This window comes from Mytilus galloprovincialis, chromosome 13, assembly GCF_965363235.1.
Source record: "Mytilus galloprovincialis chromosome 13, xbMytGall1.hap1.1, whole genome shotgun sequence".
Taxonomy (NCBI): domain Eukaryota; kingdom Metazoa; phylum Mollusca; class Bivalvia; order Mytilida; family Mytilidae; genus Mytilus; species Mytilus galloprovincialis.
The window spans coordinates 53,795,115-53,822,034 of record NC_134850.1 but is presented as its reverse complement, the minus strand read 5'-3'; the positions used below and the strand labels follow the sequence as shown (position 1 = coordinate 53,822,034).

Genomic DNA, 26,920 nt, shown 5'->3' with positions numbered 1-26,920 from the left:
CCTACTTTGTAAAGGATCACTCTGATTGAAACAAAAAAATCACTGAAACTGACATTATCAAGCTGCTTGATTTCTTGATTGACAACATATTTGTTACGTTCGGAGGACGTGTTTTTCAACAGACTGTCGGCATTCCATTGTGAACAAATTGTGAATATTCTAAATCTCCCCAAAAGAGGCGTGGTTTAAGAAACAGCTGTATTTACAAAGTGCAACCTATAGGAACTATAGTCAGATTTATACTTTTCAATACGAGCATTGAAAAACATTATATATTTAATATATCATTTTTACACTATCTTTCAGAAGCCAAACTTATGAATCAAAGAGAATGTTTAACTAACCTAAATCCAGAATGTCAGTGTGATGTATCGAGAGGTTACTTTGGTAGTGATCCAAATCTATGTGAATTGTCAGAAAATCCTTGCTCTTCCCCTGGATTTCAACTTGCATTGAACGGTAAGAAACATAACTCAAAATTATACATATCTCTTATTTCTGATGATATTTGAAAAAAGCTCAATAATATGTCATTATAATTGCTGTTAAAAAGCTTTTGAATAGGTCTGAAAACCATGTACAAAAATGCCAAATGCTTAGAATGTTCATGCAAAGTGGAAAAATAGAATAATGTTCGATTACTATTTTAGAAAAATATAAAAATTGAAAGAAAAAATATAAATTTGCAGTACATTTTGCCAATGACACTGTACAAATTTTCCTACATATATTTTGCTTGAATGAAATAATCAAATTGTAAAATGATTATTTTAGGTAGTTGTTTACAGTGTGCAGATCAGTATTACAAAGAACAGATTGGAAATGGGGAATGTAAAAAACAATCCAAGTAAGTAGACATTGAAAATGTATTTCAGATGCCAATATTTGAACTCTCAATAAAAAGGTTCACCTCATAATAATTTATTTTACTTCAATCATTTTCCCCTATCCTTAACATATTAGAATAAGTCACTTATAAAGTATGGTGAGCTTTGCAGCAACTATTTTTAACTTCTGTGGATTGAGGTTTGAGGTTTATCAAAGCCAAACAGAAAACTTCTTCCTTTCTGCTGTACATGAACAGTAGATCTGGCCAATCAAATGTTACTAAAGATACCTAGTGTAAAATGTTAACATGAAATAATTTAATTGATGAATTGGTTAGTTATTTTACCCATCTTGGGGAATATGTACAAATTCATATTTTTCATATTGTTGGTGATATGTGTCATCAGCAATTTTATAGTAAAAGTCTTGTACAATATTGTATAAATGTTTGTCTAAGTTTTTATCGATTGTAAACCTGAAGTTGTTGTAGTTATTATTGCAGGAAATTACCAATGATGTTTTGATTCCATTTAATTCAGAACAAATACAAGCATATTTGATTTTTTTTTTCATACTTTTTATGACAATAGTTTCACAGTTTATGTTATTGTTAGCATTGTAACATTTTAATTTGAAAACTTGCTGGTTTCAAGATAAAGTCTCACCTCGTAGTTTGATCATTCAGATCTGTATCATGAAAGTCAAGGTATGGTTATTTAAAATTATTTGCACAATCGACTCGGATTAAAATTGCAAGAATAAATATTCAAAATATATTGAAAATCACTTAAATCACTAGTGTGACAGTGTGAAGTCAGTAGCATGCATACGAGTCACCTTTTATGCACTGTCTAATTATCTGAAACTTAAATCTCAGTTGTGCATTCACTGTATATAGATTCTTACATTAATAACAGTGGCATGGATTATTTGATTTATCCAATCGAGATAGTTTTAAACATTTTAAAGTTCTGTATCCTTCTTAAAGGTTCTCGAAGGGTTGAAATTGGCCCTAAATTTTTATGTTTTTTTTTTTTAAATCGGGCCATGAAATAACAATTTTCACATAGAAATACTTGTAATAGTACTTTTAAAAGAACCAACATATTTTGTTTGGCACCTTCCTTTAACATTTATGAAGCTATGATCCTTTAAACAATTTTTTTTTTTTTGTAATTTAAGGTCAATTTCGGTAAAATTATCTATAATTTTAATTGTTTTTGGCATAATTAACCTTGGCTGCCATCCACGATCCAAATGATTTTATATTGATGAATTCGATATCAAAATTGGAATCGTTTGGTTACCCCACATTTTGGATTGTAGGTAGCGGCCATGGTGTTTCTAAAGCTTTTAGGTCTGAAAATTGCACTAAATCCTCATATTTCGACAAAATATCCAAAATGGGTTAACTTTGGAGACTATTATGTACATTTATGTAAAGAGCTGATTTGTTTAGCATTAAGACTTTTAAAATAGAACCATTTACAAACTTAATTGTAACCGTTTTGATGTTTTATGATAAGAAGTTGATATTTTAGGCCATTTTGTTCCATAAGTGAACCTTGTCCTTTGCAAAATAATGCTTTAATTGACTTTACCTTATTTCACCAAACTTAAACAAACCCTTCTACTGGATGAGATGTTGCGCACCAGCTGTTTTAGTTTTTGATCTATTATATAGTAAGTGATTTTGTGGTATTTCTCACTTCAAACATAATCTTGACCATGTCTGCTTACAATAATATATTATTTGACGCAGCTGATGATATTTTCTTAGCTATAAGTCTTATTTGTCCTTTAGATTTAGGTACCTTTTTTTTGTCTCGATGAAGATGTTCACTAGGTTAAAAATGGGATGATATTTTGTTGGAAAAATTAAACGACATATACAATTCAGTAGGTAATACATGTCTATGGCATCAGTCACATTAAACTTCGGTGAATCTGTTAAAAGGTTTTATAAAGTTAAAATTTCATTTAATTATAACATAGAAAGTGAATTGATGGGTCTCTCCTAATACTAACACACTAATCATTTATTATATACATATTTTTCCAGATGTGAACATCCATATGTTGTGGATCAGCCAGGAGATTTCAAAACAAAGAGGACTTGCAAACTACGAACAACTATAACCACAGCTTTCCCAGGAATGAAAACTACTGTTCCTAATTATGTTTCTACTTCTGATAAAGGATATACAAGTATTCCAACCTCTTCAGCAACTGTTAATGGTAAGGTCAGAATATTACAAAGAAGGCATTTCCATTTTGCATGTTGGTACATTTGAACAATTAATGTCCCTTAAACCATATAGTTTTACACAGTGTATGTCTACAATCCAATATAAGAATTCGATACATATTTGTTTTTAAAGGTTTGTACATACCAAATTTGATATACAGTATAAATATAACTCCATCTAGAAGTCTGCAACAATAAACAGGTGTTAATATGTCAAGCTTTCAAATGCCCTGAATCATTTTCAGTAGATTTAACACAGATTCTGAAAGATCTGCGATCAACACAAAATTCTCCAAATCATTAAAGATAATCTTTAATCAGCTTTGACACTAGCATTTGGCATGGTTATATTTCACGTTTAACCCGAAAACTGAGCTAAGAATGGTATATATATAAGTCTGTTCAGAGAAAACACTTATTTTCATTATTACAGAATAAATGGTAACAAAAACTCAAGTGCAAATGAAACAAGAAAAAATCCCTGTCAAAGCTGGGGAGTTTCTGAATACAAGCCATCTCTCATATTTGTTTTCTTTTGTTTATTGTTTTGCAGTTACACCACTGTCCAAGGTAAGTCCGAGATCTTTGATCCTTGGTGGATATTGATATTTGTCTCGTTGGCAATGATTTTCCTAATTTCTATAACAAAAAAGTATTCAACTTGCTGATATGAATTCCTGCCATCTATTTCTCTGTTTTAATGGTTATTCTACTGAACCGGTATCATATACAGTTCATGTATTTGGATAAGAAAGTAGATGTTTAAGTAATTTTATTAAGTAGTTGATATTATTGGGTTCCCATTTTTCGCTTTCTTGGACCAAAGGGTCTTTCTCATTATTTTGGTGACTTATTTCCTCTTCATTTAACCTTTACACCAAAAAAGATCCCTCTGAAGCTACTGAGCCAATTAAAACCAAACTTTGTCACGATCATCCTTTGGGTATCTTGATTCAAAAGTGCTGGATGATTCTTCCTGCTCACTAACATGGCCGCAACATCTAAATACAGAACATAAGGGACAAATGCAAGTTTTGTATAATTTGGAGACCACTACGAATAGCGTAAACAGGGGTAGTAACTCTATTGGTAGGTATCAAACTTGGTGGTTTGATTAAAGTTATCTTTTGAATTCTTATATTTGGATTTTAGTTTTTTGACAACAAATCATGTGTTCAATTTCACTTATTTTTTTGCCATTCATTAGTGGCAACATTCAACATTTTTTTCTATAAAATTATTTCTTTTCTCAAATGGTATATTGAATTGTTGTAAATTTTCAGATACATCAACAAACGGCACTACAGAAGAGGAACCTTTCATGTGAGTTTTCTTTGTACATACCAAATTTGATATACAGTATAAATATAACTCCATCTAGAAGTCTGCAACAATAAACAGGTGTTAATATGTCAAGCTTTCTGTGAGTTTTCTAAAAAAAAAAAAAATTTTAAAAATGTCTTAGAAGTATTTTTTCATTTAGGTTGAAAATAAGGAGAGTTGGTATGATTGCCAATGAGACGAATATCACACAGAGTTCAACTGAACCTGAGCAACTTTAGGTAACTGTATAGCCTTCCACAATTAGAAAACATCAATATTACATAATCAGCAATAAAAGCCCCAGACATTACCAAATGTGAAACAATTCAAATGATAAAAATAGTAGATAATTCAAATACAGTCAATTACATTTTTTAGGATTTTCAATTTGGAAGTTGTTTTTTCTGATGTTCTTGTCACTGTAACTGATTTTTCTTATGCCCGCGTCACACTGTCCCGATTTTTACGCCGATGGCAACACGATAATGGAAATTTTCAAAATCGGGGCTGATCGTATCCAGATCGGGCTATTCGTAGTGCCATCTTTAACCATCTTTAACCATCGGCCACTTTTTCTAGCCTTCGGGGACAACTTCGGGAAGGGTTCTAAATTTTTTAACATGTTAAAAAATCCCCGAAGGTGCGCCCGAAGTTGAAGGTTCGTATTGAGTTCGTATCACCATCCTAAATATCGTAATGTCACCGGGAATGCATCTTTGTACATCGTATTGCATTCGTGTTTCAATCGTTTCCATCGGGCAGTTTTGACATTACGATGTCTACACGAATGAATCACGAAGATACCCGAAGGTCTTACGATGGCAACACGACTTCGTGAAGACCTCGTAATCCCGTTGTGTTGCCATCGAATAAAAGTACGAAGGCGACAAGATGGAACTACGACGGCAATAAATTCAGCTAAATGTAAGTAAATTTTCGCGCTAAAATACATTTAAAGTGCCATGCGCGATATGCACTGGTCAGTCCAATACGACAGTTAAGAAAGACGTTCACAAAACATGGAGCTCATATCATATGATTCTATGAGAACAAGAAAGGCGACAGCGTTGTTTCTATTAATTCAAATGGAATAAAGAAGAGCAGCTATTACAGGCTCAGGATTTACTTTTACAAGTAAAATATTATTTTTTGTCAATTTTTTATATCAAGTAACATAATTAAAGGTGACAAAGAATTTAGAGTTTTTAATTTTTATTAGACAATGTCGGAACATATTCAATTTCTTCTATTCACAACAACAACTCGAAAAGACAAAAACGTTAGTTATGATAATAGCGATATGTTCAGGCCTTTTCCATCTGGATGGTTTCATATCATTTCATGCTGGGGTTCCTTTAAATAAACGCGCCTCGAACACCAACACTGCAGGTACACGTATATAGGGAAACCAACTTTTTCTTCATTATTCTGATTTTTTATGTATCGTCTGAGTTGTTGTCACACGAATGTTTACTCCATAACCATTTTGTTTTCTATATGTCATATTTTTGCCGCCTTTGTTGCTTTCCCCACATCCTTCCTTGGGCATAATTATGGGTGATTATTCAGACTAGTGCACACATTTTACAGTTCAAACAAGGCAATGCCGAGCGTGGCATCCCCTCGTATGTAACATATTGGGGACAAATATGGACACTATATTTGTATATGACACATGCAGAAAATGGTAAATTGAATATGCATATTTGATACATAAACTATATTTTTAGAAATCAACCAAAACATTTAGTAACTGGAAATACCTTTAATATTGTCTTTAGAACCAGCAGGTAAAAAAGTTAGCAACCAATTTCCTGTGTATTATGCTATTTCAAGGAGAAAAACAAGTCCATCTGCATGACCTTGACCTTTGGCCTTGAACGTAAAAAATGTCAGATCATTACAAGGAGGAACAATATACCAAATGTGGTTAAAATCTTTTGAAGCATATTGGTTTGAGAGTGTCCACAAGGGTGATATTGCCTTGTATTACAACTGCCACTGTGACCTTGACCTTTGAACTTTAAAGTCAATAGTGCTTAAGATATTCTTAACGAGTACCACCATACCCAGTTTTGAGCATTTTGGTTCTAGAGTGTCCATAACAATTTTATCTACACGCAACTTACATGTAGTAGGCGAGGGGATAATAAACTAAGTTTTATAAGAATTAGACAAAAAGATCGATAACCCGCCATGCATGGCAGACTTGTACAGAAACGATATGTTTTCGAAATTCTGTTCGTATTTTTTAGACATCGTATGGCCATCCCGCCATCATCGTAATCCATCGTGTAGCCTTCGTAATCCATCGTGTAGCCTTCGTGATCCATTGTGTAGGCTACGGCTGAGATATGAAGCTTAAATACCCGTCTTTGGTTAACCTTCGTATGTCCATCTTTTGCTATCGTATACAATTTCGGCACCATCGTATAGACTTCGTTATTCATCGTACTTGCTTCGGTCACTTTTTTGTATTTTAACGAGATCTGGACCAACTTCGTACGAACTTACAATTTTAGCATTCGGGTGTTCATCGTTTATAAAAATCGGGACAGTGTGACGCGGGCATTAATGCCCGCGTCTCACTGTCCCGATTTTTACACCGATGGCAACACGATTATGGAAATGTTCAAAATCGGGACTGATCGTTTCCAGGTCGGGCTATTCGTAGTGCCATCTTTAACCATCTTTATCCATCGGCCACTTTTTCTAGCCTTCGGGGACAACTTCGGGAAGGGTTCTAAATTTTTTAACATGTTAAAAAATCCCCGAAGGTGCGTCCGATGTTGAGGGTTCGTATTGAGTTCGTATCACCATCCTCACCATCGTAATGTCACCGGAAATGCATCTTTGAACATCGTATTGCTTTCGTGTTTCCATCGCTTCCATCGGGCAGTTTTGACATTACGATGTCTACACGAATGAATCACGAAGCTACCCGAAGGTCTTACGATGGCAACACGACTTCGTGAAGACCTCGAAATACCGTCGTGTTGCCATCGAATAAAAGTACGAAGGCGACAAGATGGAACTACGACGGCAATAAATCAAGCTAAATGTAAGTTAATTTTTCGCGCTAAAATACATTTAAAGTGCCATGCGCGATGTGCACTGGTCAGTCTAATACGACAGTTAAGAAAGACGTTCACAAAACATGGAGCTCATATCATATGATTCTATGAGAACAAGAAAGGGGACAGCGTTGTTTCTATTAATTCAAACGGAAGAACAAGAAGAGCAGCTATTACAGTCTCAGGATTTACTTTTACAAGTAAAATATTATTTTTTGTCAATTTTTCATTTCAAGTAACACAATGAAAATTATAAACGCGCATCGTACATAAACACTGCAGGTGCACGTATATAGGGAAACCAACTTTTTCTTCATTATTCTGATTTTTTATGTATCGTCTGAGTTGTTGTCACACGAATGTTTACTCCATAACCATTTTGTTTTCTATATGCCATATTTTGCCGCATTTGTTGCTTTCCCCACATCTTTCCTTTTGTCTATATTATAATGATATTCTCCTGGAAAGAGCTCTTTTTTAATAAAAGGGATCAACGAACCCATTACCTTACCTTTAAGGTAGATCAGTAAACATGGGAATAATTATGGGTGATTTTTCAGACTAGTGCACACATTTTACAGTTCAAACAAGGCAATGCCGAGCGTGGCATCCCCTCGTATGTAACATATTGGGGACAAATATGGACACTATATTTGTATATGACACATGCAGAAAATAGTAAATTGAATATGCATATTTGATACATAAACTATTTTTTTTAGAAATCAACCAAAACATTCAGTAACTTGAAATACCTTTAATATTGTCTTTAGAACCAGCAGGTTAAAAAATGAGCAACCAATTTCCTGTGTATTATGCTATTTCAAGGAGAAAAAAAACAAGTTCCTCTGCATGACCTTGACCTTTGGCCTTGAACGTAAAAAATGCCAGATCATTACAAGGAGGAACAATTTACCAAATGTGATTAAAGTCTTTGGAAGCATATTGGTTTAAGAGTGTCCACAAGGTTGATATTGCCTTGTATTACAACTTCCACTGTGACCTTGACCTTTGAACTTTAAAGTCAATAGCGCTTAAGATATTCTTAACGAATAACACCATACCAAGTTTTGAGCATTTTGGTTCTAGAGTGTCCATAACAATTTTATCTACACGCAACTTACATGTAGTAGGCGAGGGGATAATAAACTAAGTTATGTTTAATATTGATCAAACAATTTAAAACGCGTGATGCCTTCGGCATATAATTTAAATGCATCGTAAGCTGTACACGACGTCTTTTAGACATCGTATGGCCATCGCGCCATCATCGTAATCCATCGTGTAGCCTTCGTGATATGTCGTGTAGGCTTCGGCTGAGATATGAAGCTTAAATACCCGTCTTCGGTTAACCTTCGTATGTCCAACTTTTGCTATCGTATATAATTTCGGCATCATCGTATAGACTTCGTTATTCATCGTACTTGCTTCGGTCACTTTTTGGTATTTTAACGAGATCGGGACCAACTTCGTACGAACTTACAATTTTCGCATTCGGGTGTCCATCGTATATAAAAATCGGGACAGTGTGACGCGGGCATAAAGAAGAAATTAAATTAACAGATATTTTCCTTATTTAATCTAAACCATAACAATATTATGATATTTTGCTATCAAACATGTGTTAAGTTTTGTTTTAATTTTACGAAGAGCTGCTAAATATTCAGGTGTAACTAATCAATTTGATCGTAAAGACACTTGAATCAAGCAGTTTTTTATGAAAATTTTTCATTAATTCATAATAGGGACCTCACATATGTATAGATAGCTTTAAGTTAAAATCAAAGTGAAAAGATTTATTGCAAGAACATAAATTAAAACCTATAAAGTGGCTTTTTTCAAAATAGTTAGAAGATATGATATGAGTAGAGGAAAACATTGTTTTTATATGACCGCAAAAATTTTAATTTTTTGGTCGTAAATTGCTATCACGTTGGCGTCGTCGTCGTCGTCGTCGTCCGAATACTTTTAGTTTTCGCACTCTAACTTTAGTAAAAGTGAATAGTAATCAATGAAATTTTAACACAAGGTTTATGACCACAAAAGGAAGGTTGGGATTGATTTTGGGAGTTTTGGTCCTAACATTTTATGAATTAGGGGCCAAAAAGGGCCCAAATAAGCATTTTCTTGGTTTTCGAACTATAACTTTAGTTTGAGTGAATAGAAATCTATGAAATTTTGACACAAGGTTTATGACCACAAAAGGAAGGTTGGGATTGATTTTGGGAGTTTTGGTTTCAACAGTTTAGGAATTAAGGGCCAAAAAAGGGCCCAAATAAGCATTATTCTTGGTTTTCGCACCATAACTTTAGTATAAGTAAATAGAAATCTATGAAATTTAAACACAAGGTTTATGACCATAAAAGGAAGGTTGGGTTTGATTTTGGGAGTTTTGGTCCAAACAGTTTAGGAATAAGGGGCCCAAAGGGTCCAAAATTGAACTTTGTGTGATTTCATCAAAAATTGAATAATTGGGGTTCTTTGATATGTCGAATCTAACTATGTATGTAGATTCTTAATTTTTGGTCCCGTTTTCAAATTGGTCTACATTAAGGTCCAAAGGGTCCAAAATTAAACTTAGTTTGATTTTAACAAAAATTGAATCCTTGGGGTTCTTTGATATGCTGAATTTAAAAATGTACTTAGATTTTTAATTATTGGCCTAGTTTTCAAGTTGGTCCAAATGGGGGTCCAAAATTAAACTTTGTTTGATTTCATCAAAAATTGAATAAATGGGTTCTTTGATATACCAAATCTAACTGTGTATGTAGATTCTTAATTTTTGGTCCAGTTTTCAAATTGGTCTACATTAAGGTCCAAAGGGTCAAAATTAAACTAAGTTTGATTTTAACAAAAATTAAATTTTGGGCTTATTTGATATGCTTTATCTAAATATGTACTTTGATTTTTGATTATGGGCCCAGTTTTCAAGTTGGTCCAAATCAGGATTCCATATCAAGTATTGTGCAATGGCAAGAAATTTTCAATTGCACAGTATTGCACAATAGCAAGAAACATCTAATTGCACAATATTGTGCAATAGCAATTAATTTTCAATTGGAGTTATCTTTCTTTGTATAGAATAGTAGTTGATAATATATGTTGGAAATTTGCCAGACATGACTATGATGTTATTTTCTATTTTTATTTGCCAATAACTTTATGTAAATAACTTCATTGGAAATTTGCCAATATAAAATGTTGCTGATGAAGCTTTTTTTCCTTATCTTATCTAAAATGTTTTTAAATAATGTATGTTGGACATTTGCCAGACATGACTATGATGTCATTTTCTATTTTTATTTGCCAATAACTTTATGTAAATAACTTCATTGGAAATTTGCCAATATAAAATGTTGCTGATGAAGTTTTTTTTATTGTTTTATACAATAAACAATGTATATTCACTTTTACTACCAACCAATCTTTACCATTCAGTGATAACAAGCACTTTATTTTACATTTTAATATTTTATGATGTATTTAAAAGAGTAGTTATTGTTGCAAACTCCATTAGAAATTTGAATTGATATCAGTTTTGGAAAAAGGGAAACGGGGATGTGAAAAAAGGGGGGGGGTTAAATTTTTCTCATTTCAGATTTCATAAATAAAAAGAAAATTTCTTCAAACATTTTTTTGAGAGGATTAATATTCAACAGCATAGTGAATTGCTCAAAGGCAAAAAAACCTTTTAAGTTCATTAGACCACATTCATTGTGTCAGAAACCTATGCTGTGTCAACTATTTAATTTTAGATTTAAAAAGTTTGAAGAAGAAATCTTTAATTGATTTGTAAAATCTTGACATTTGTTTTGTGTAAAAAAAAAAAACCCATGTAATGTCAAAAATTTGATCACAATCCAAATTCAGAGCTGTATCACGCTTGAATGTTTTGTCCATACTTGCCCCAACTGTTCAGGGTTCGACCTCTGCGGTCGTATAAAGCTGCGCCCTGCGGAGCACCTGGTTCAGAATTTATTTTCGCTTTCAGCGTCATTTTAATACTCTTTGACGGAACTAGTATACACATACAATTTCATAATTCTACAAGTCCATTTCTTACAGTGATGAGGAAGTGATATGGATAATTGGTGTTTTGTTGCTTCTTAGTCTTATAGCCATGCCAGTGGTAATTCTTTTGAAAAGAAAGTTGAGGAGCGAAGGTAAAAAAAAATATTTAGTTACAATACAGAGACCGTGTTTTATGAAAAACAAACCACCGTATTTGATTTTTCTTGAAAAGGCCAGACTTCGGCAGCAGTTTCCACAGTATCAACAATGTATTTATATAGTCTGTAGTTATGTTGGTTTATTGGAATGAGTAGCATAAATAAAAAAAAAACGTCAGTTCCGCTTAACATGCTTAAGCACCTATTTCACAGAAATTAAAAACCTTTGAAACATATTGTACTGGAAAACATTATGATGCAAGATGAATGCTGTACTGTGCTTGCATGGGGTATATTTGCAATTAAAGGCATGACTGTATCTCTTGGATGAAGATAAGAAATAAAAGCGATGAAATGTATCATGATATTTGGTATTCTTCCTTGTTTCCTGTCAACTGTTTTGGGTGTTCTAGTCATACTTGTACCAAGGTCATGCCACAGTTTTAACAGAGTGTGTCTTTTGTTTCTACTTGTCTTTTAATATAATTGATCAGTCAATTTGTCCTTTACAAATTTGAAATTAAAAACATATGTTCATAACTATACTTCTTTTGGGTGATTTTGAGCTCACCTGACCTGAAAGGTCAAGTGAGTTTTTCTCATCACTTGGCGTCCGTCGTCCGTCGTCCTGCGTCCGTAAACTTTTACAAAAATCTTCTCCTCTGAAACTACTGGGCCAAATTTAACCAAACTTGGCCACAATCATCCTTTAGGTATCTAGTTAAAAAAATATGTCCGATGACCTGGCCATCAAACCAAGATGGCCGCCATGGATAAAAATAGAACACAGGGGTAAAATGTATATTTTGGCTTATATCTTTAAAACAAAAGCATTTAGAGCAAATCTGAGAGGTGTAAAATTGTTGATCAGGTCAAGATCTATCTGCCCTGAAATTTTCAGACGAATCGGACAACTTGTTGTTGAGTTGCTCCCCCTGAATTGGTAATTTTAAGGAAATTTTGCAGTTTTTGGTTATTATCTTGAATACTATTATAGATAGAGATAAACTGTAAACAGCAATAATGTTCAGCAAAGTAAGATCTACAAATAAGTCAACATGACCAAAATTGTCAGAGAACCCCTTAAGGAGTTATTGTCCTTTATAGTCAATATTGAACAACTTTTCGTCATTTTTGTAACAGGTACAAAAATCTTCTTTTCTAAAACAATGGGCCAAATTTAACCAAACTTGGCCACAATCGTTACTAGGGTATCTATTTTTAAAAAGTGTCTAATGACCCCGCCTACCAACCAAGATGGCAAACATCAGTAAACACAGTAACAGGTGAGCGACACAGGCTCTTGAGAGCCTTTAGTTCTTATACTACTCTTTTCTGGATCATAACTGTTGTTTCGGATATGTTTATGGAGTACGTTATTAAACATTATCTGAACTCCACAGGAGTAATTGGATTTTATGGAAATTATACACAATGCTAATTACCACAAAACACAGACCAACTTTGAATTTTGTATGCATCATTATTACTGTTCTAGAGTTGTACCCCTTTACAAATGGAAATATTGCTGAATTTTTCGTTTCAGTTCTCCAACTTAAGTTTGCCTCAATCGAATCGTATGAAACTGATACACAATACTAATTACCAAATTTGATTTTTGGTATTATCACTTCGACTGTTCTAGAGTTATGCCCCTTTAATAGCTCACAAATTCCCTAGTGGTTAAGTTGATGATATTTGGTTTATCTCTTTCCATGGAGATTATATGGCTCTACCCCCTCAGTCCTGGTCTATTGATGTTTGCTCAGTTAACATGTATAAGATTATGATTAATTCTGTTTGAATTGCAGGTCAATGTATGTGGTTTGCAGATGTGTGAGCATTTATCAGTGGCGGATCCAGAAATTTTCATAAGTGGGGGCCCACTGACTGACCTAAGAGGGGGGCCGCTCCAGTCACGCTTTAGTGATTCCCTATATAAGCAACCAATTTTTTTCCCAAAAAGGGGAGGGGGGCCGGGCCCCCTGCCCCCCCCTAAATTCGCCTCTGTTTATTGTGTTTGGTATTCAGATGTTATAGCATTTTAATTTTTTCTTACGTAACTTTTTTTTGGCTGTGCCTGTGAAATGTACAGTAAATTGTTTGAAATGAGCTTGTCTTGTAGCATAAATTGTTGAAATGATTTACATAATGTCCAATTGAAACCTATCGGAAAAATTTTGTATTTACGGTAATGTCTTCTTGATGTCAACACTTTTATGGTTTGAACCAAACTTGGATTGGATAATGTGTTGAGGAATATGATAGTTGTTCTCCATTTGTTTGATGTGTTTGAGCTTTTGATTTTGCCATTTGATTAGGGTCTTTCTGTTTTGAATTTTCCTCGGAGTTCATTATTTATGTGATTTTACTTTTGACTTTATGAGTAATCTTTGCTAATGTTACATGAGGTTCAACTTGAAACATTTATTAAGTCTGACCGTTAGTTGCAGTCTACACCGTTAGTTCAAGTGCCCATAAGATATAAAAAAAAAAGTGTAATAAACATGATAAATGTCATTGCTATGTTTAAAGAATTCATTACAATTATTTTTTTTTTACAGATGTTGATGTAGAAAATCCTGGAATTTTGAATCAATTAAGAGTTAACATCCCAAACTTGAACCTTACTAATGAGTCGAAGAAATTTGAACATTCAAATAGAAGTGTTAAAGAATTGCAAAAGAAAAGTGAAGAAAAGGAAAGTTTACTTCCAGAAACAACTTTGAAGTTAAATGATTTAGGGGATAAAGATGATTCTAATGTTCCAAGTGATGAACCACTTAACACTATAAAAATTGTTGATCATAATATCTTACAAACAAGACAGACTACAGAACTTGGCAGCAATTTGATAGTAGCGGGAAATAGTGGCATACCAGATATTGGTGCTGATCAAATATCTAGTGAAAGTTATCAGACCAGTGGGTCTGGTGTAATAAGTGGGAAAATCAAGAAAGACAGTAGTGAAACTTTACTTAAGGCTATACAAAGGCAACTAGAAAACCAATCAGATACCTTGAAAAATGTTGAATCAGTTGTTACAAATCTTTTTCCAACCCAAATTATGAGAGAAAGTGCTAAATCTAAGAATGTATCTGTTCAGACATTTGACAATGTTTTAGATAGTTGTGAAGAATTTAGTAGAACAGGGCAGCTGTCTCAATCATCTGATAATATTGCAACACATGAAAATAGAAACAACTCGGTAGAAACAGAGTTAAAAAATGTAATTTTACCGAAGGACACAAATGTGAAAGCAATGGAACAAGAGCCTACTTCTAATGTACCAATTTTACATGTAGACTCAATGTTATCTGAAGGTAATATGATGTTTCAGCATTTAAACATATACCTGCAGGAACTCAAACTATAAACTATAATGCCATTAAAAATAGTTTGTTGGACGAAAGTACAAATTTTAAACTATAGTTTTGAAAACTTTGCATTTTCGTCAGATAGCTATAGAACATGTAGAAACAGAATAACATTTTACAAGATATTTTTTTTAAAGAAATTCATAAAAAATATAATAACCACAAATCAGGCGAGCAGTACTCTCTTTAAAAAAGTAATGAATACATGTACAATGTATACGATTTTGAAGGAATTGCAAAATTGTATGTTGAAATACCATTTAAGATTTTTTTTTGTCTATGCAAGTATTTAATTTTAAAATGCGTATGTAAACTGTGCTTTTTCTCTGTACATTTGAAAAGGGCATTTCAATTTTTTGATTATAACATCAGTGAGGCTTTGAAAGTTTCCATGTTTATTGTAGGTTTTTATTTTGTCCTGGTAAAAAAAGATAATTTGTAAACTCATAAATTTTTGCATTTGTATTGCAATATTTAAACAATGTGACAGTTTTGCAAGATAATTTGATACGATTAAAGGACATGATACATACAAACAATGCTATCAAAATTAAAATGTGACTTATTTTGGAAAACTTTTACACTTTTTCAATTTTGGTACTATTAAAAACATGAATAAATTTCCTGAAAGTACAATAACTTTTATTGATATGACTATTTTTAATTTTTAGGGAATGCCAAATCCTCTGTTTCTGTTTCTGTATATCGTCTACATTACCAATTATCAGGAGAGGACAGACCAAGTAGAGCATGTGCAGGTAGCATTTCATTCATTTTAATTTAAAATTTAAAGTACTGTGGATTCATTTATTCTTTCTGGATTGAGGAACACATGTATTTTGTTTATATTTGATCTCATAATTTTGCCAAAATCTGCATCAAAGCCTATGAAAAAATTGTTCTTACTTTTTTAGACGACGACCAAAAAATTTTGCAGTCGTATATTTGTATCACGTCGTCGTCTTTATCATCCGAAAACATTTGATTTCTTTAAAATTTCTTAAGTATAAGTAAATAGATATGTAAGAAATGTAAACACAATATTTATAACCACACAAGAAAGGTTCAGATAGATTTAGAGGGTTATGGTCCATACAGTTGAGGGACCAAAAAGGGACCCAAATAAGCATTTGTCTAGTTTTCAAGAAAATAACTTGTGGTGGGGTTTATGGATCTCTCTGAGTTTCCATACCACAAAGGGGTGGTTAGTATTGGATTTTGGGGGTTATGGCTTAAATGTTTAGGAATAAGTGGCAAAAAAAGAGAGGAAAAACAAGGGTTTCCTGGTAAATCTATACTATTAAACGAGAAGACCTTATTTTGTGTGTCGCTTCTCTTCTTTCCACAATAAATTAATCAACATGCCTCTGTGTACTATAGGTACAGTGCATAGTCGCATTTGTCATCCATTTATATGATTATTCAGATTGAGTTATTTTAGGAGAAAAACGAGAAAAAAGGCATCCGGATATTGTCCCGTCATTGGACGAAATTTTAAGTCAGATTAGACTTCCGGTTTGCGTTTTTCTGTATACTTTGTACATACATTTACTACGAATAAAGTGTATTTTCAAAATTTTATCCGCTATCATTTTCAAGTTTACTATCCACGGCGGTCACAGAGTGTATTAAATAGAGAGGGTCTGTATACTATATCAATGATCACCATGGATCGATTAGTTAACTTAGAATTGAAAGTAAATATGCTTTATTTATATAGTAATGAATGTTCATAATATACAGATAAGCGCTAAAATTATTCATGTGAACTTTTGATACCTTTTCTGAAATTCTCCAGTCATTAAATCTTTTACAAAATTCATTGATTACAAAAAAAAAGAAGATGTGGTATGATTGCCATGTTGAGACAACTCTATACAAGAGACCAAAATGACACAGAAATTTACAACTATAGGTCACCGTACGGCCTTCAACAAAGAGCAAAGCCCATACCGCATACTCAGCTTCAAAAGGCCCCGAAATGACAATGTAAAACAATGCAAACGAGAAAACTAGCGGCCTTATTTATGTACAAAAAATGAACGAAAAACAAATATGTAACACATAAACAAACGACAACCACTGAATTACAGGCACCTTACTTAAATCTTCATAACATACTAAATGTATGTTCATATTAAAATTGATAGAAAACCAAAAATTAGGAACTTTGGAAATAAAGGTGGAGAGTAAACAAAAACCATTTCCTGTCTCCAATAACTTATGACTTATGATACTTTTGCTGAAATTCTCCAGTCATTCTGTATTTTACAAAATTCTTCCAACAACACTTTACATACTTTAAACTATGCTCTGAATACCCGCGTTTTCGTGGGTGTGTTCTAGTTGACAATAAATTAAGTACAAATTGATGTTTAGATTACCTCCCTTACACTGCTTTTAAATTATGTATAAAGAAATGTTGTATTGTCTTGAGGTTGTTAGCTGTTAATTTACATTTAAAAGTTACTACATGTATTAAATGCTAATTAAGGAAGATTAATATTGAAGCCATGATTATGTATTTCATTTTCTATTCTTAGACTTTTATGATGTATTTGAATGGGTAAGTTATGGTTGCAAACTCCATTGAAAATTTGAATTGCGATCATGACCATATCTTGAGGGAAAGATTGTTTTTAGGAAAGGGGGTGGGGTTAAAAACAAATTGTGGGGAGGGCAATTTTTTTCTACTTTCAGATTTCAGAAATTAAAAAGTAATTTCTTCAAATACATCTTTTTTAGATAACAAACGGGAGGTGGGCAATTTGCAACAGCGTATTGTATTACACAAAAGCAAAAAAGAAAGGGGTAATAATTAATTTTTTTTGTGGGGGGAGCAATTCGCAACAGCATAATGTATTGCACAAAAGCAAAACTTTAAATATAAATTCAAGTCATATAACCAATTCTAAGTTCTTTGACTACATGTACAATTATTCTGTGTCAGAAACCTGTTATGTGTCTAATATTTAAATATAACAATCCAAATTCAGACCTGAACCAAGTGCGAAGATTGTGTATTTTTTGCCCAGATTGTTCAAGGTTGAACAAAATCAGTCGTATCCAGCTGTGCTCGGCGACGCAATTTATTAAGTTTGTGGTTCACTTTTAAAAACTTGTGGTTTACTTTTTCCCAGAAAATCCATGTCTATGGTATCCAACAAATATTATTATCAATCCATCCTAATTATTTGACACAGTTTTATAAATTTTTTGGAATTTTTTTCTCATGCTCCCAGGTATAAATACTGTAAATTCAGAAAATATTGTTTTAATTTATTATTGTGATTTTTGAAGAATCATTATGGACAAAAATGCAAGATTAGTTATCGTAATGTTAGGAACATCTGCATTAAGATATTTATCATATACTTAGACTTAATAACATATGATTTTTACCGTATGATAATAGCATTAAATTAAAGTATTTTCTATATTTTTCGAATTGGTGCTTAGCGGGCTGATATGAAAAGTTTATCACATGCTTCGATTGTTATCACATGCCTTTCCGTAACGTTATCACATGGCATTCCGGTGATACTCGGCAAATTCCGGAAAATACACCTTAATGCTACGTTTTCAGTGAAAAACATTACAAAGTAGTGTACAAAACAATTATATGAATACTGGAAAGTATATTGTGTAAAATAATTAAATTAAATTAAAAAAAAATAATTAAATAAATGCATTTTTTAAGTCCAGTCTTTCTGAAACATAATTTAGAAAGTTACTTTAAAAAAAGTTGACTTTTCCAAACAATTTTCATTATGTATATTGTATAATTATTTTTTTGTCGATTCGTCCATATTAAAATGTGTTTTTTTTTTTCTCTCTGTTGAGGCATATGATAGAAAGATTTCTTATTGAATGTATCAAATTTTGGGTCCGACGTCCGTGAACTTTTTACTCTTTCAAGATCTTTTCGGGAACCACGTAGAAGGATCAATATATGAATCTGTTATTTTTCTCTACTGTTGAAGCATATGATAAAAAGATTATAACATGTCATTTTTCATATCGCATGTATTATCAGCCCTCGGTCAATATCAGCCCTCGAGCCATGCGGCTCTTGGGCTGATATTGAACCTAGGGCTGATATTACATGCGATATGAAAAATGCCATGTAATAATCTGATAGTATCTTATATCAGAATGTGAGTTCTGATAATTGTGATAATTAACTGTTTGCAGTATTGGCACTAATAAAAAACCTTGGTATAATCATGATTATTTGCAATCATTTTTAAATTTACAGTTGTCATACTGATTAAAGATAAGTTCAATTGTAAGAATAGTTCTTGTTCTACCTGAAGCATAAAGTCTTTGCTTTAACATATTGTTTGTGGATGATAATTACAGTTTCCTGTTATGAAATATTACATTTTTTTTAATCAAAAAAGAAAACAACTTATTATTATTTTTTTAGGCAGTATAGAATGTTGTGATGGTCAACAACATTGTCTGAAGTCTAGAGTATTGCCTAACTTTGTGACTGGGAAAGTACTTCTGAAAGTTCCACAAACTTTGAAAAATATGACAGATCATGTCATTTTTGTACCATACAGTGAACATGGTGGTGCGAAGCCTTATACTGATATCCAAATGGAACAGTTATCAAAGAGTTTAGGTTAGTTACAGTGGTTGTCCTGTCACCTTTGTGGTATCACGATAGCAATGGCTAAAACAGTTTGCCAAATTGCAGTTAGATTTCTTCTCCAACTAACTGATCAACCAGTAAAATATTTTAACAGATTGCTCAAGTGAAAGGTTGTTAGTATGAAGTGAGTGCTGGGCAATAAAAATTAATACTTAGCATCCAGTTACTTGAAGAATCCCTTGATTTTAAGATACTTTCATAGGAGATTTTAGATAGTTATAGTATTAAGGGTTAGGTCTATAGCTCTTGAGTAAGCTCAGCAGAGCTGATATCTGATATTTGTCTGCAACATTCAGCCTATGATGGCAGTCTGTCACCACTAGTCTCATGTGTTGATTTTAGAAAATGTCACTTTATGTCGTTTCTATGCAATTACTTTTGAACGTTCAACCAATGCTCTTTAAATTTTAATATACTATTACTAATGACTTAATTGTGTTCAGGTTTGATATTGATGATCTATTTTACTGTTCAGGAGGATACCTGAAAAAGGGCATAGAATGGAGCAATTAAAAAAAAGTAAACCCCATTTCAAATCAAAATAACACTCAGTACACATGTAATATGCCAAATTACAGTTTTTACCCCTCCTACACAATTCACTGAACATAGAAATGTGGTTCAGTCTGTATTAAGGCAGATTGTATTGATGTAAAGGTAGCAGCAATTTGAAACTTATAACACATGTTCATTGTGACATAAACATTTTAGATTTTATTACCAATGGTGACCCTGATTAGAGAGTTCCCTGATGGACAGGAATATAATAGGGCTGATGTGTCTTTGGACATATGTTCTTGTTTCTGACTCTAGATTATTAGACTTAATTCTTTTTTTCAGAAATGCAAAGTCTTTTTGAACCTGACAGCATCATTCTAGATCTGAAGTCATTTGAGGTAATGTAAATGTTGTAATTATAGCTTTACTAGATGAGTTCATTGTTTGTATCCATGTTAAATGAATTCAACGGAATGCTGAAATAGAAGTTTTAATTTCTTTGAAACCAAATGTGAGTCCTTGGAGAAAGAATTCGACAAATAAACACATCCTAGTGCAAATCAGGTCAAAGAACTTTAAAAAAAAATGTTTTTAATTATAGTTTTCATGGACAATTTCATCTTGCTGTTCACATGCATATATGGTAGGGTAACTTCCAAATCATCTCCTACATCCTCTGTTATAAAAGTTTGAAACAAATCTTATTTTCTGTTTGGTTACATAGTATTATATATAAACTTGCAAGATAGTGTATAAGAAATCTCCATGGCTGGGACTTCTCTATCTTTATACATAATTTGGCCACATATGTTGAATCGTCTTAAGTAAGTCATGTTACAAAATGGTTAGAAAACATAATGAATATAAATAATCTTCACCCTATAAACATGCTATAAAATTCTGAAATTTATGTATTGTAGACTATAAATTTAAAAAGACCGGAGGAACATTTGGCACATTGGGTGCATTCCATATCTGTACAGCCTCATCAGATGTCAGTGCCACATGAACAAAACCAAGTAGATAGTGTAGGTTTTTATATTTAACTCTATAAACTCCTAGGGATCAGATGATGGCTCTTTTCATATACGAATTGATCTAAAATTAGAGTAATTCAATACCTTTTAAAGATGGATTTACCCATATTATACTTTTTTGCAAACACCATAAAAGAATGATAGAAAATGTAAATATCAAAGATCAAAGCACAGTAAATTTCAATAAAAAAGGTCAACATGACCAAAGTGTTCAACTGACTCCTTGTAGGAGTTACTGCCCTTGAATAACTATTGTTTACCCTTTTTATGTATTTTCTTTTAGGAACAAATAAGAGAGCAACAATAAATTACAAACATCTTCAACAAGATGAGGTTAACAATTTAGTCAACAGGTTAAAAATCATCAATTGACCTATACGAGGAGTTAATTACCCTAAAAAAGATCTGTGTTCACCCATTTCTTTAATTAGATAGAGAGAAACAGTAAACTCCAGAAATGTACAGCTCACTGAGATTGTAAAATAAGTCAACATCAGTTGCCAAAAGTTATTAAATAAAGATAAAAAAATTGCTAAAAGTTATTTCCCCAGTTGTTCCACAAAAAAAAAGCTAGTTAACGAATTATAAAAAAGCCTAAAAAGAGTTGATTTTGTTGTTAAAACACACTTTGATGAACCAATCAGATAATATCTAGCTATTTTAGGAAACCTATCCAAGATATAATGCTATAAATTTGAGATCTCCCTAATATTGCTGGTTTTTATACGGCTGCAAAATTTTTTTGATCGTATATTGGTATCACGTTTGCATCGTCGTCGTCGTCGTTATCGTCCGAAGACATTTGGTTTTCGCACTCTAACTTTAGTAAAAGTAAATAGAAATCTATGAAATTTAAACACGAGGTTTATGACCATAAAAGGAAGGTTGAGATTGATTTTGGGTGTTTTGGTCCCAACATTTTAGGAATTAGGGGCCAAAAAGTGCCCAAATAAGCATTTTTCTTGGTTTTCTCACAATAACTTTAGTATAGGTAAACAGAAATCTATGAAATTTTAACATAAGGTCTATATGACCACAAAAGGAAGGTTGGGATTGATTTTGGGAGTTTTAGTACCAACATTTTAGGAATCAGGGGCCAAATACAGGTCCCAAATAAGCATTTTTCTTGGTTTTGCACAATAACTTTAGTATAGGTAAATAGAAATCTATGAAATTTTAATACAAGGTTTATGACCACAAAAGGAAGGTTTGGGTTGATTTTGGGAGATTTGGTCCCAACGAATTAGGGGCCAAATGGGTCCAAAATTAAACTTTGTTTGATTTCATCAAAAAATTATTGTGGTTCTTTGATATGTCAAATCTAACCATGTATTTAGATTCTTAATTTTTGGTCCTGTTTTCAAATTGGTCTACATTAAAGTCCAAAGGGTCCTAAATTAAACTTAGCTTGATTTTAACAAAAATTGAATTCTTGGGGTTCTTTGATATGCTGAATCTAAACATGTACTTAGATTTTTGATTATGGGCCCAGTTTTCAAGTTAGTCAAAATCGGGGTCCAAATTTATTATATTAAGTATTGTGCAATAGCAAGAAATTTTCAATTGAACAGTATTCCGCAATAGCAAGAAATCTTCAATTGCACAGTATTGTGCAATAGCAGGAAATTTTCAATTGCACAGTATTGCACAATAGCAAGAAATCTTCAATTGCACAGCATTGTGCAATAGGAAGAAATCTTCAATTGCACAGTATTGCGCAATAGCAAGAAATATATAATTGTACAATATTGTGCAATAGCAAAACATTTTCAATTACACAGTTTTGCACAATAGCAAGAAATATTCAATTGCACAGTATTGTCCTGTTTTCAAATTGGTCTACATTAAGGTCCAAAGGGTCAAAAATTAAACTTTGTTTGATTTCAACAAAAATTGAATATATGGGGTTCTTCAATATGCTGAATCTAACCATGTATTTAGATTTTTAATATTTGGGCCCGGTTATAAAATTGGTCCACATTGAGGTCTAAAGGGTCTAAAATTGAACATTATTTGATTTTATCAAAAATCGAATTCTTGGGGTTCTATGATATGCTGAATCTAACCATGTATTTAGATTTTGGATATTGGACCATAATAGGTAAATGTCCAATTTAAAATTTTTAAGTTTTTAAGTTTAAGTTCTTATACCACATTCATTCTGTGTCAGAAACCTATGTTGTGTCAACTATTTAATCACAATCCAAATTTAGAGCTGCATCAAGCTTAAATGTTGTGTCCATACTTGCCTCAACTGTTCAGGGTTCGACCTCTGTCGTCGTATAAAGCTGCGCCCTGCAGAGCATCTGGTTAAAACCTAAAACAAAAGTGAAATAAAAGATAAGAATAAAATATATATGAATAAATTTAATCATGAACTTCTGTATTAGGGTTTTCAATGTAGAACACTATTCTTTTTAATGAAAACGTTTCTTTGCATAATAATGTTATGAAAGCCACATCAGTAATGATCCCAGTGGTTAAATTCAGGTACCCCGTTTTTTTCCATTACAAAAAGAGTCAAGAGAGCTGATAGTGGTGTTAAACACCAAAAATAAATCGATTTCAAAATGTATTTAATCAATAATTTGAATTTTATTTTAAAGGGAATAGACAACAACACAGGACACAATGAATTGCAGAATGAAGAGACATTTAATAGGCTTTCTCCTGAAAGTTTTGAGGATGATGATTGAATGTTGAATATGAGTATGGTTTTATATGTTCATTCAAACAATTCAAACATTATTACTATTTTGGAACAGTTATAAGTGTTCTTAATTACGAAACAATTTTATATTGTTTCTGGACAAAACATGTCAGCATTTATAAAACAATGCATTCAAGTAGATTTATTTTTACACAGTGAATAAACAGTTACACGGGTGGTAATGAAGAGCAGATTGCAGAAATATTCAAGTCTTTTTTTTTGTGGGGGAGAATGATAATTAAGTGTGAAGCACTATTATTATTGACGTTATTTACAATTAAGATCTGATTACAGAGATTCCCTTTTGTAAGATCCTTTATGCTTTTTAAATATTGAAATGAATTTGATAAAAAAAAATGTAAATGACAAGAATTGTATTTTCCAAAACAAATTACATATATATATATTTTTGGATTAACATATAATCATGTGTTATTGTACAGTGTTACTTTTTTTTAAAGTTTATATATATACGTTTCATGTTATTTTTTAAATAACATATTGGTTTTCAATAGAAATAGATTTACCTATAGTTAGTATACAAAGGGGGGCATTTAGAGGTATTTTTGATCCAGAGATTTCAGTATTCTTAGAGTGATCTGTTAGGGATGAAAACATATGGTAAGGATAACTCAGTTGATGAATGTCAAATAAAAATGTTATTTAGATTCTAAAAAAAATAATAATCTAACATAGTTTTCATCACAACAACTAGCATTTTTATCAATTTAGTATTGCATAAGAAATGTAAATGAATCTTCGTGTAGTCACTATTTAATGAGATTTTTCTTTGTTAGATGTTTCTAGGCTCCATTTATAACTGAAGGTGATACATTTTAATCTCTGCTTGAAAGCTCATTCATGTCCAGTGCACCATGATTAATCAATATTGTAGACATCGCAATATCTACAATGTTAACACGATATGTGTCAACATTTTTTACATTGTGTGAACCCTTATTGATGTATACAATCTAGAAAATATATTGTGTTTACATTGTATACATCGCGATGTATACAATGCTATCACGATGTTGTGTCAACATCGTAAACATTGTTTCAGCCCTTATATATTGTTTACATCGTTGACATCGTTAACATCGCGATGTATACAATGTTAACACGATGTTGTGTCAACATGGTATACATTGTTTGAACCCTTATATATTGTTTACATCGTTGACATCGTTAACATCGTTATGTGTACAATGTTAACACGATGTTGTGTCAACATCGTTTACATTGTCTTAACTCTTATATATTGTTTACATTGTTGACATCGTTAACATCGCGATGTATACAATGTTAACACGATGTTTTTTAACATTGTCTTAACTCTTATATATTGTTTACATTGTTGACATCGTTAACATCACGATGTGTACAATGTTAACACAATGTTGTGTCAACATCGTTACATTGTCTTAACTCTTATATATTGTTTACCATGTTTACATCGTTGACATCGTAAACATCGTGATGTATACAATGTTAAAAAGATTTTGTGTTGACATTGTTTACATCGCCATATAAACTATGTTGACACTATTTTGTGTCAAATTAGAGCTATAACATCAATTTTTTTTTTAAAGATTTGTTGTTAAAAAAACATAAAAATGCAAACTGTATGCATGTCATCGACAAACTTCATTGAATAATTATTATATAAATGAATAAAAAAAACTTTTTTTTGATATTTTCAACATCACAATGTGTACGATGTGAACGATGTAAATACAAAGGTATAGACTTGGTACATATAATTTATACAATGTTGACGCTGTCAATGATGTATAAACGATATTATCAACATCACGATGTAATCCATTTTAACGATGTAAACAGAAAGTTAAAGAGGTGATATACAACATAAACACGATGTTGACACGATATTGTCAAGATTGCGATGTATACGATATGAACGATGTAAACACAAAGGTAAAGACTTGGTTCACAACATCGATACTGTTGACGATGTAAAAACGATATTGTCAACATTACGATGTATACGATGTGAACGATGTAGACAGAAAGGTATGGACTAAGTTCACAACATCTATACGATTTTGACGATGTAAAAACGATATTGTCAACATCACGATGTATACGATGTGAACGATGTAAACAGAAAGGTATGGACTCTATATTCAACATAAACACGATGTTGACGCGATATTGTTAACATCACGATGTATACGATGTGAACGATGTTGACGCGATATTGTTAACATCACGATGTATACGATGTGAACGATGTTGACGCGATATTGTTAACATCACGATGTATACGATGTGAACGATGTAAACACAAAGATTAAGACTTGGTCCACAACATTTATACAATGTTGACTATGTAAAAAAGATATTGTCAACATCACAATGTATACGATGTGAACGATGTAAACACAAAAGTAAAGACTTGGTTCACAACATTTATACAATGTTGACTATGTAAAAACGATATTGTCAACATCACGATGTATACGATGTAAACGATGTAAATAGAAATTTATAGAGTCGATATACAACATTAACACGATGTTCACACGACATTGTTAACATCACGAATATACGATGTGAACAATGTAAACACAAAGGTACAGAACATAAAGATAGGATACAATGTAAACACAATTACGACACTATAAAGTTGACATTGGGATGTTGACAATATTGACAAAACATCGTGCACTGGACATACTTCTTTGGTTTGGGCAAACTTTAGTCAGAGAATGGAAACTATTTTTTTATGTAAAAACGTACATACAGACAACCGTACTGAAGTAACGACGAACAAAGGGTGAAATCATAATGCCCCCTCCAACAAGGCAGGGTATACACACTTTTTAACAGTTAACAGTTTATAGTATATTCGCATTTAAGTTTATAACTTATTTTACTGTTTTTTTAAAGCTTTAAGAAGTATGTCCAGTGCACGATGTTTTGTCAATATTGTCACAACTTAAATGTGAATATCCACATAAATGGAGTTTCCA

General features: G+C 32.3%; 1 protein-coding gene across 3 annotated transcripts in view; it reads left to right on the top strand.

The window, feature by feature from the left end:
- The window catches only part of LOC143056568 (uncharacterized), a 35,229-nt gene extending 11,090 nt beyond the window's left edge, over positions 1 to 24,139 (top strand). For all 3 annotated transcript variants that reach the window (XM_076229672.1, XM_076229671.1, XM_076229673.1), the window contains 11 exons: positions 307 to 459; positions 775 to 847; positions 2,891 to 3,066; positions 4,360 to 4,399; positions 11,539 to 11,636; positions 14,207 to 14,965; positions 15,691 to 15,777; positions 19,449 to 19,649; positions 20,520 to 20,575; positions 21,098 to 21,205; positions 23,821 to 24,139. In XM_076229672.1, coding sequence (XP_076085787.1) covers positions 307 to 459; positions 775 to 847; positions 2,891 to 3,066; positions 4,360 to 4,399; positions 11,539 to 11,636; positions 14,207 to 14,965; positions 15,691 to 15,777; positions 19,449 to 19,649; positions 20,520 to 20,575; positions 21,098 to 21,205; positions 23,821 to 23,910 — 1,841 coding nt within the window. In that variant the 3' untranslated portion in view covers positions 23,911 to 24,139. The remainder of the gene's footprint in view (positions 1 to 306; positions 460 to 774; positions 848 to 2,890; positions 3,067 to 4,359; positions 4,400 to 11,538; positions 11,637 to 14,206; positions 14,966 to 15,690; positions 15,778 to 19,448; positions 19,650 to 20,519; positions 20,576 to 21,097; positions 21,206 to 23,820) is intronic.
- The last annotated feature ends 2,781 nt before the right edge of the window (positions 24,140 to 26,920 follow it).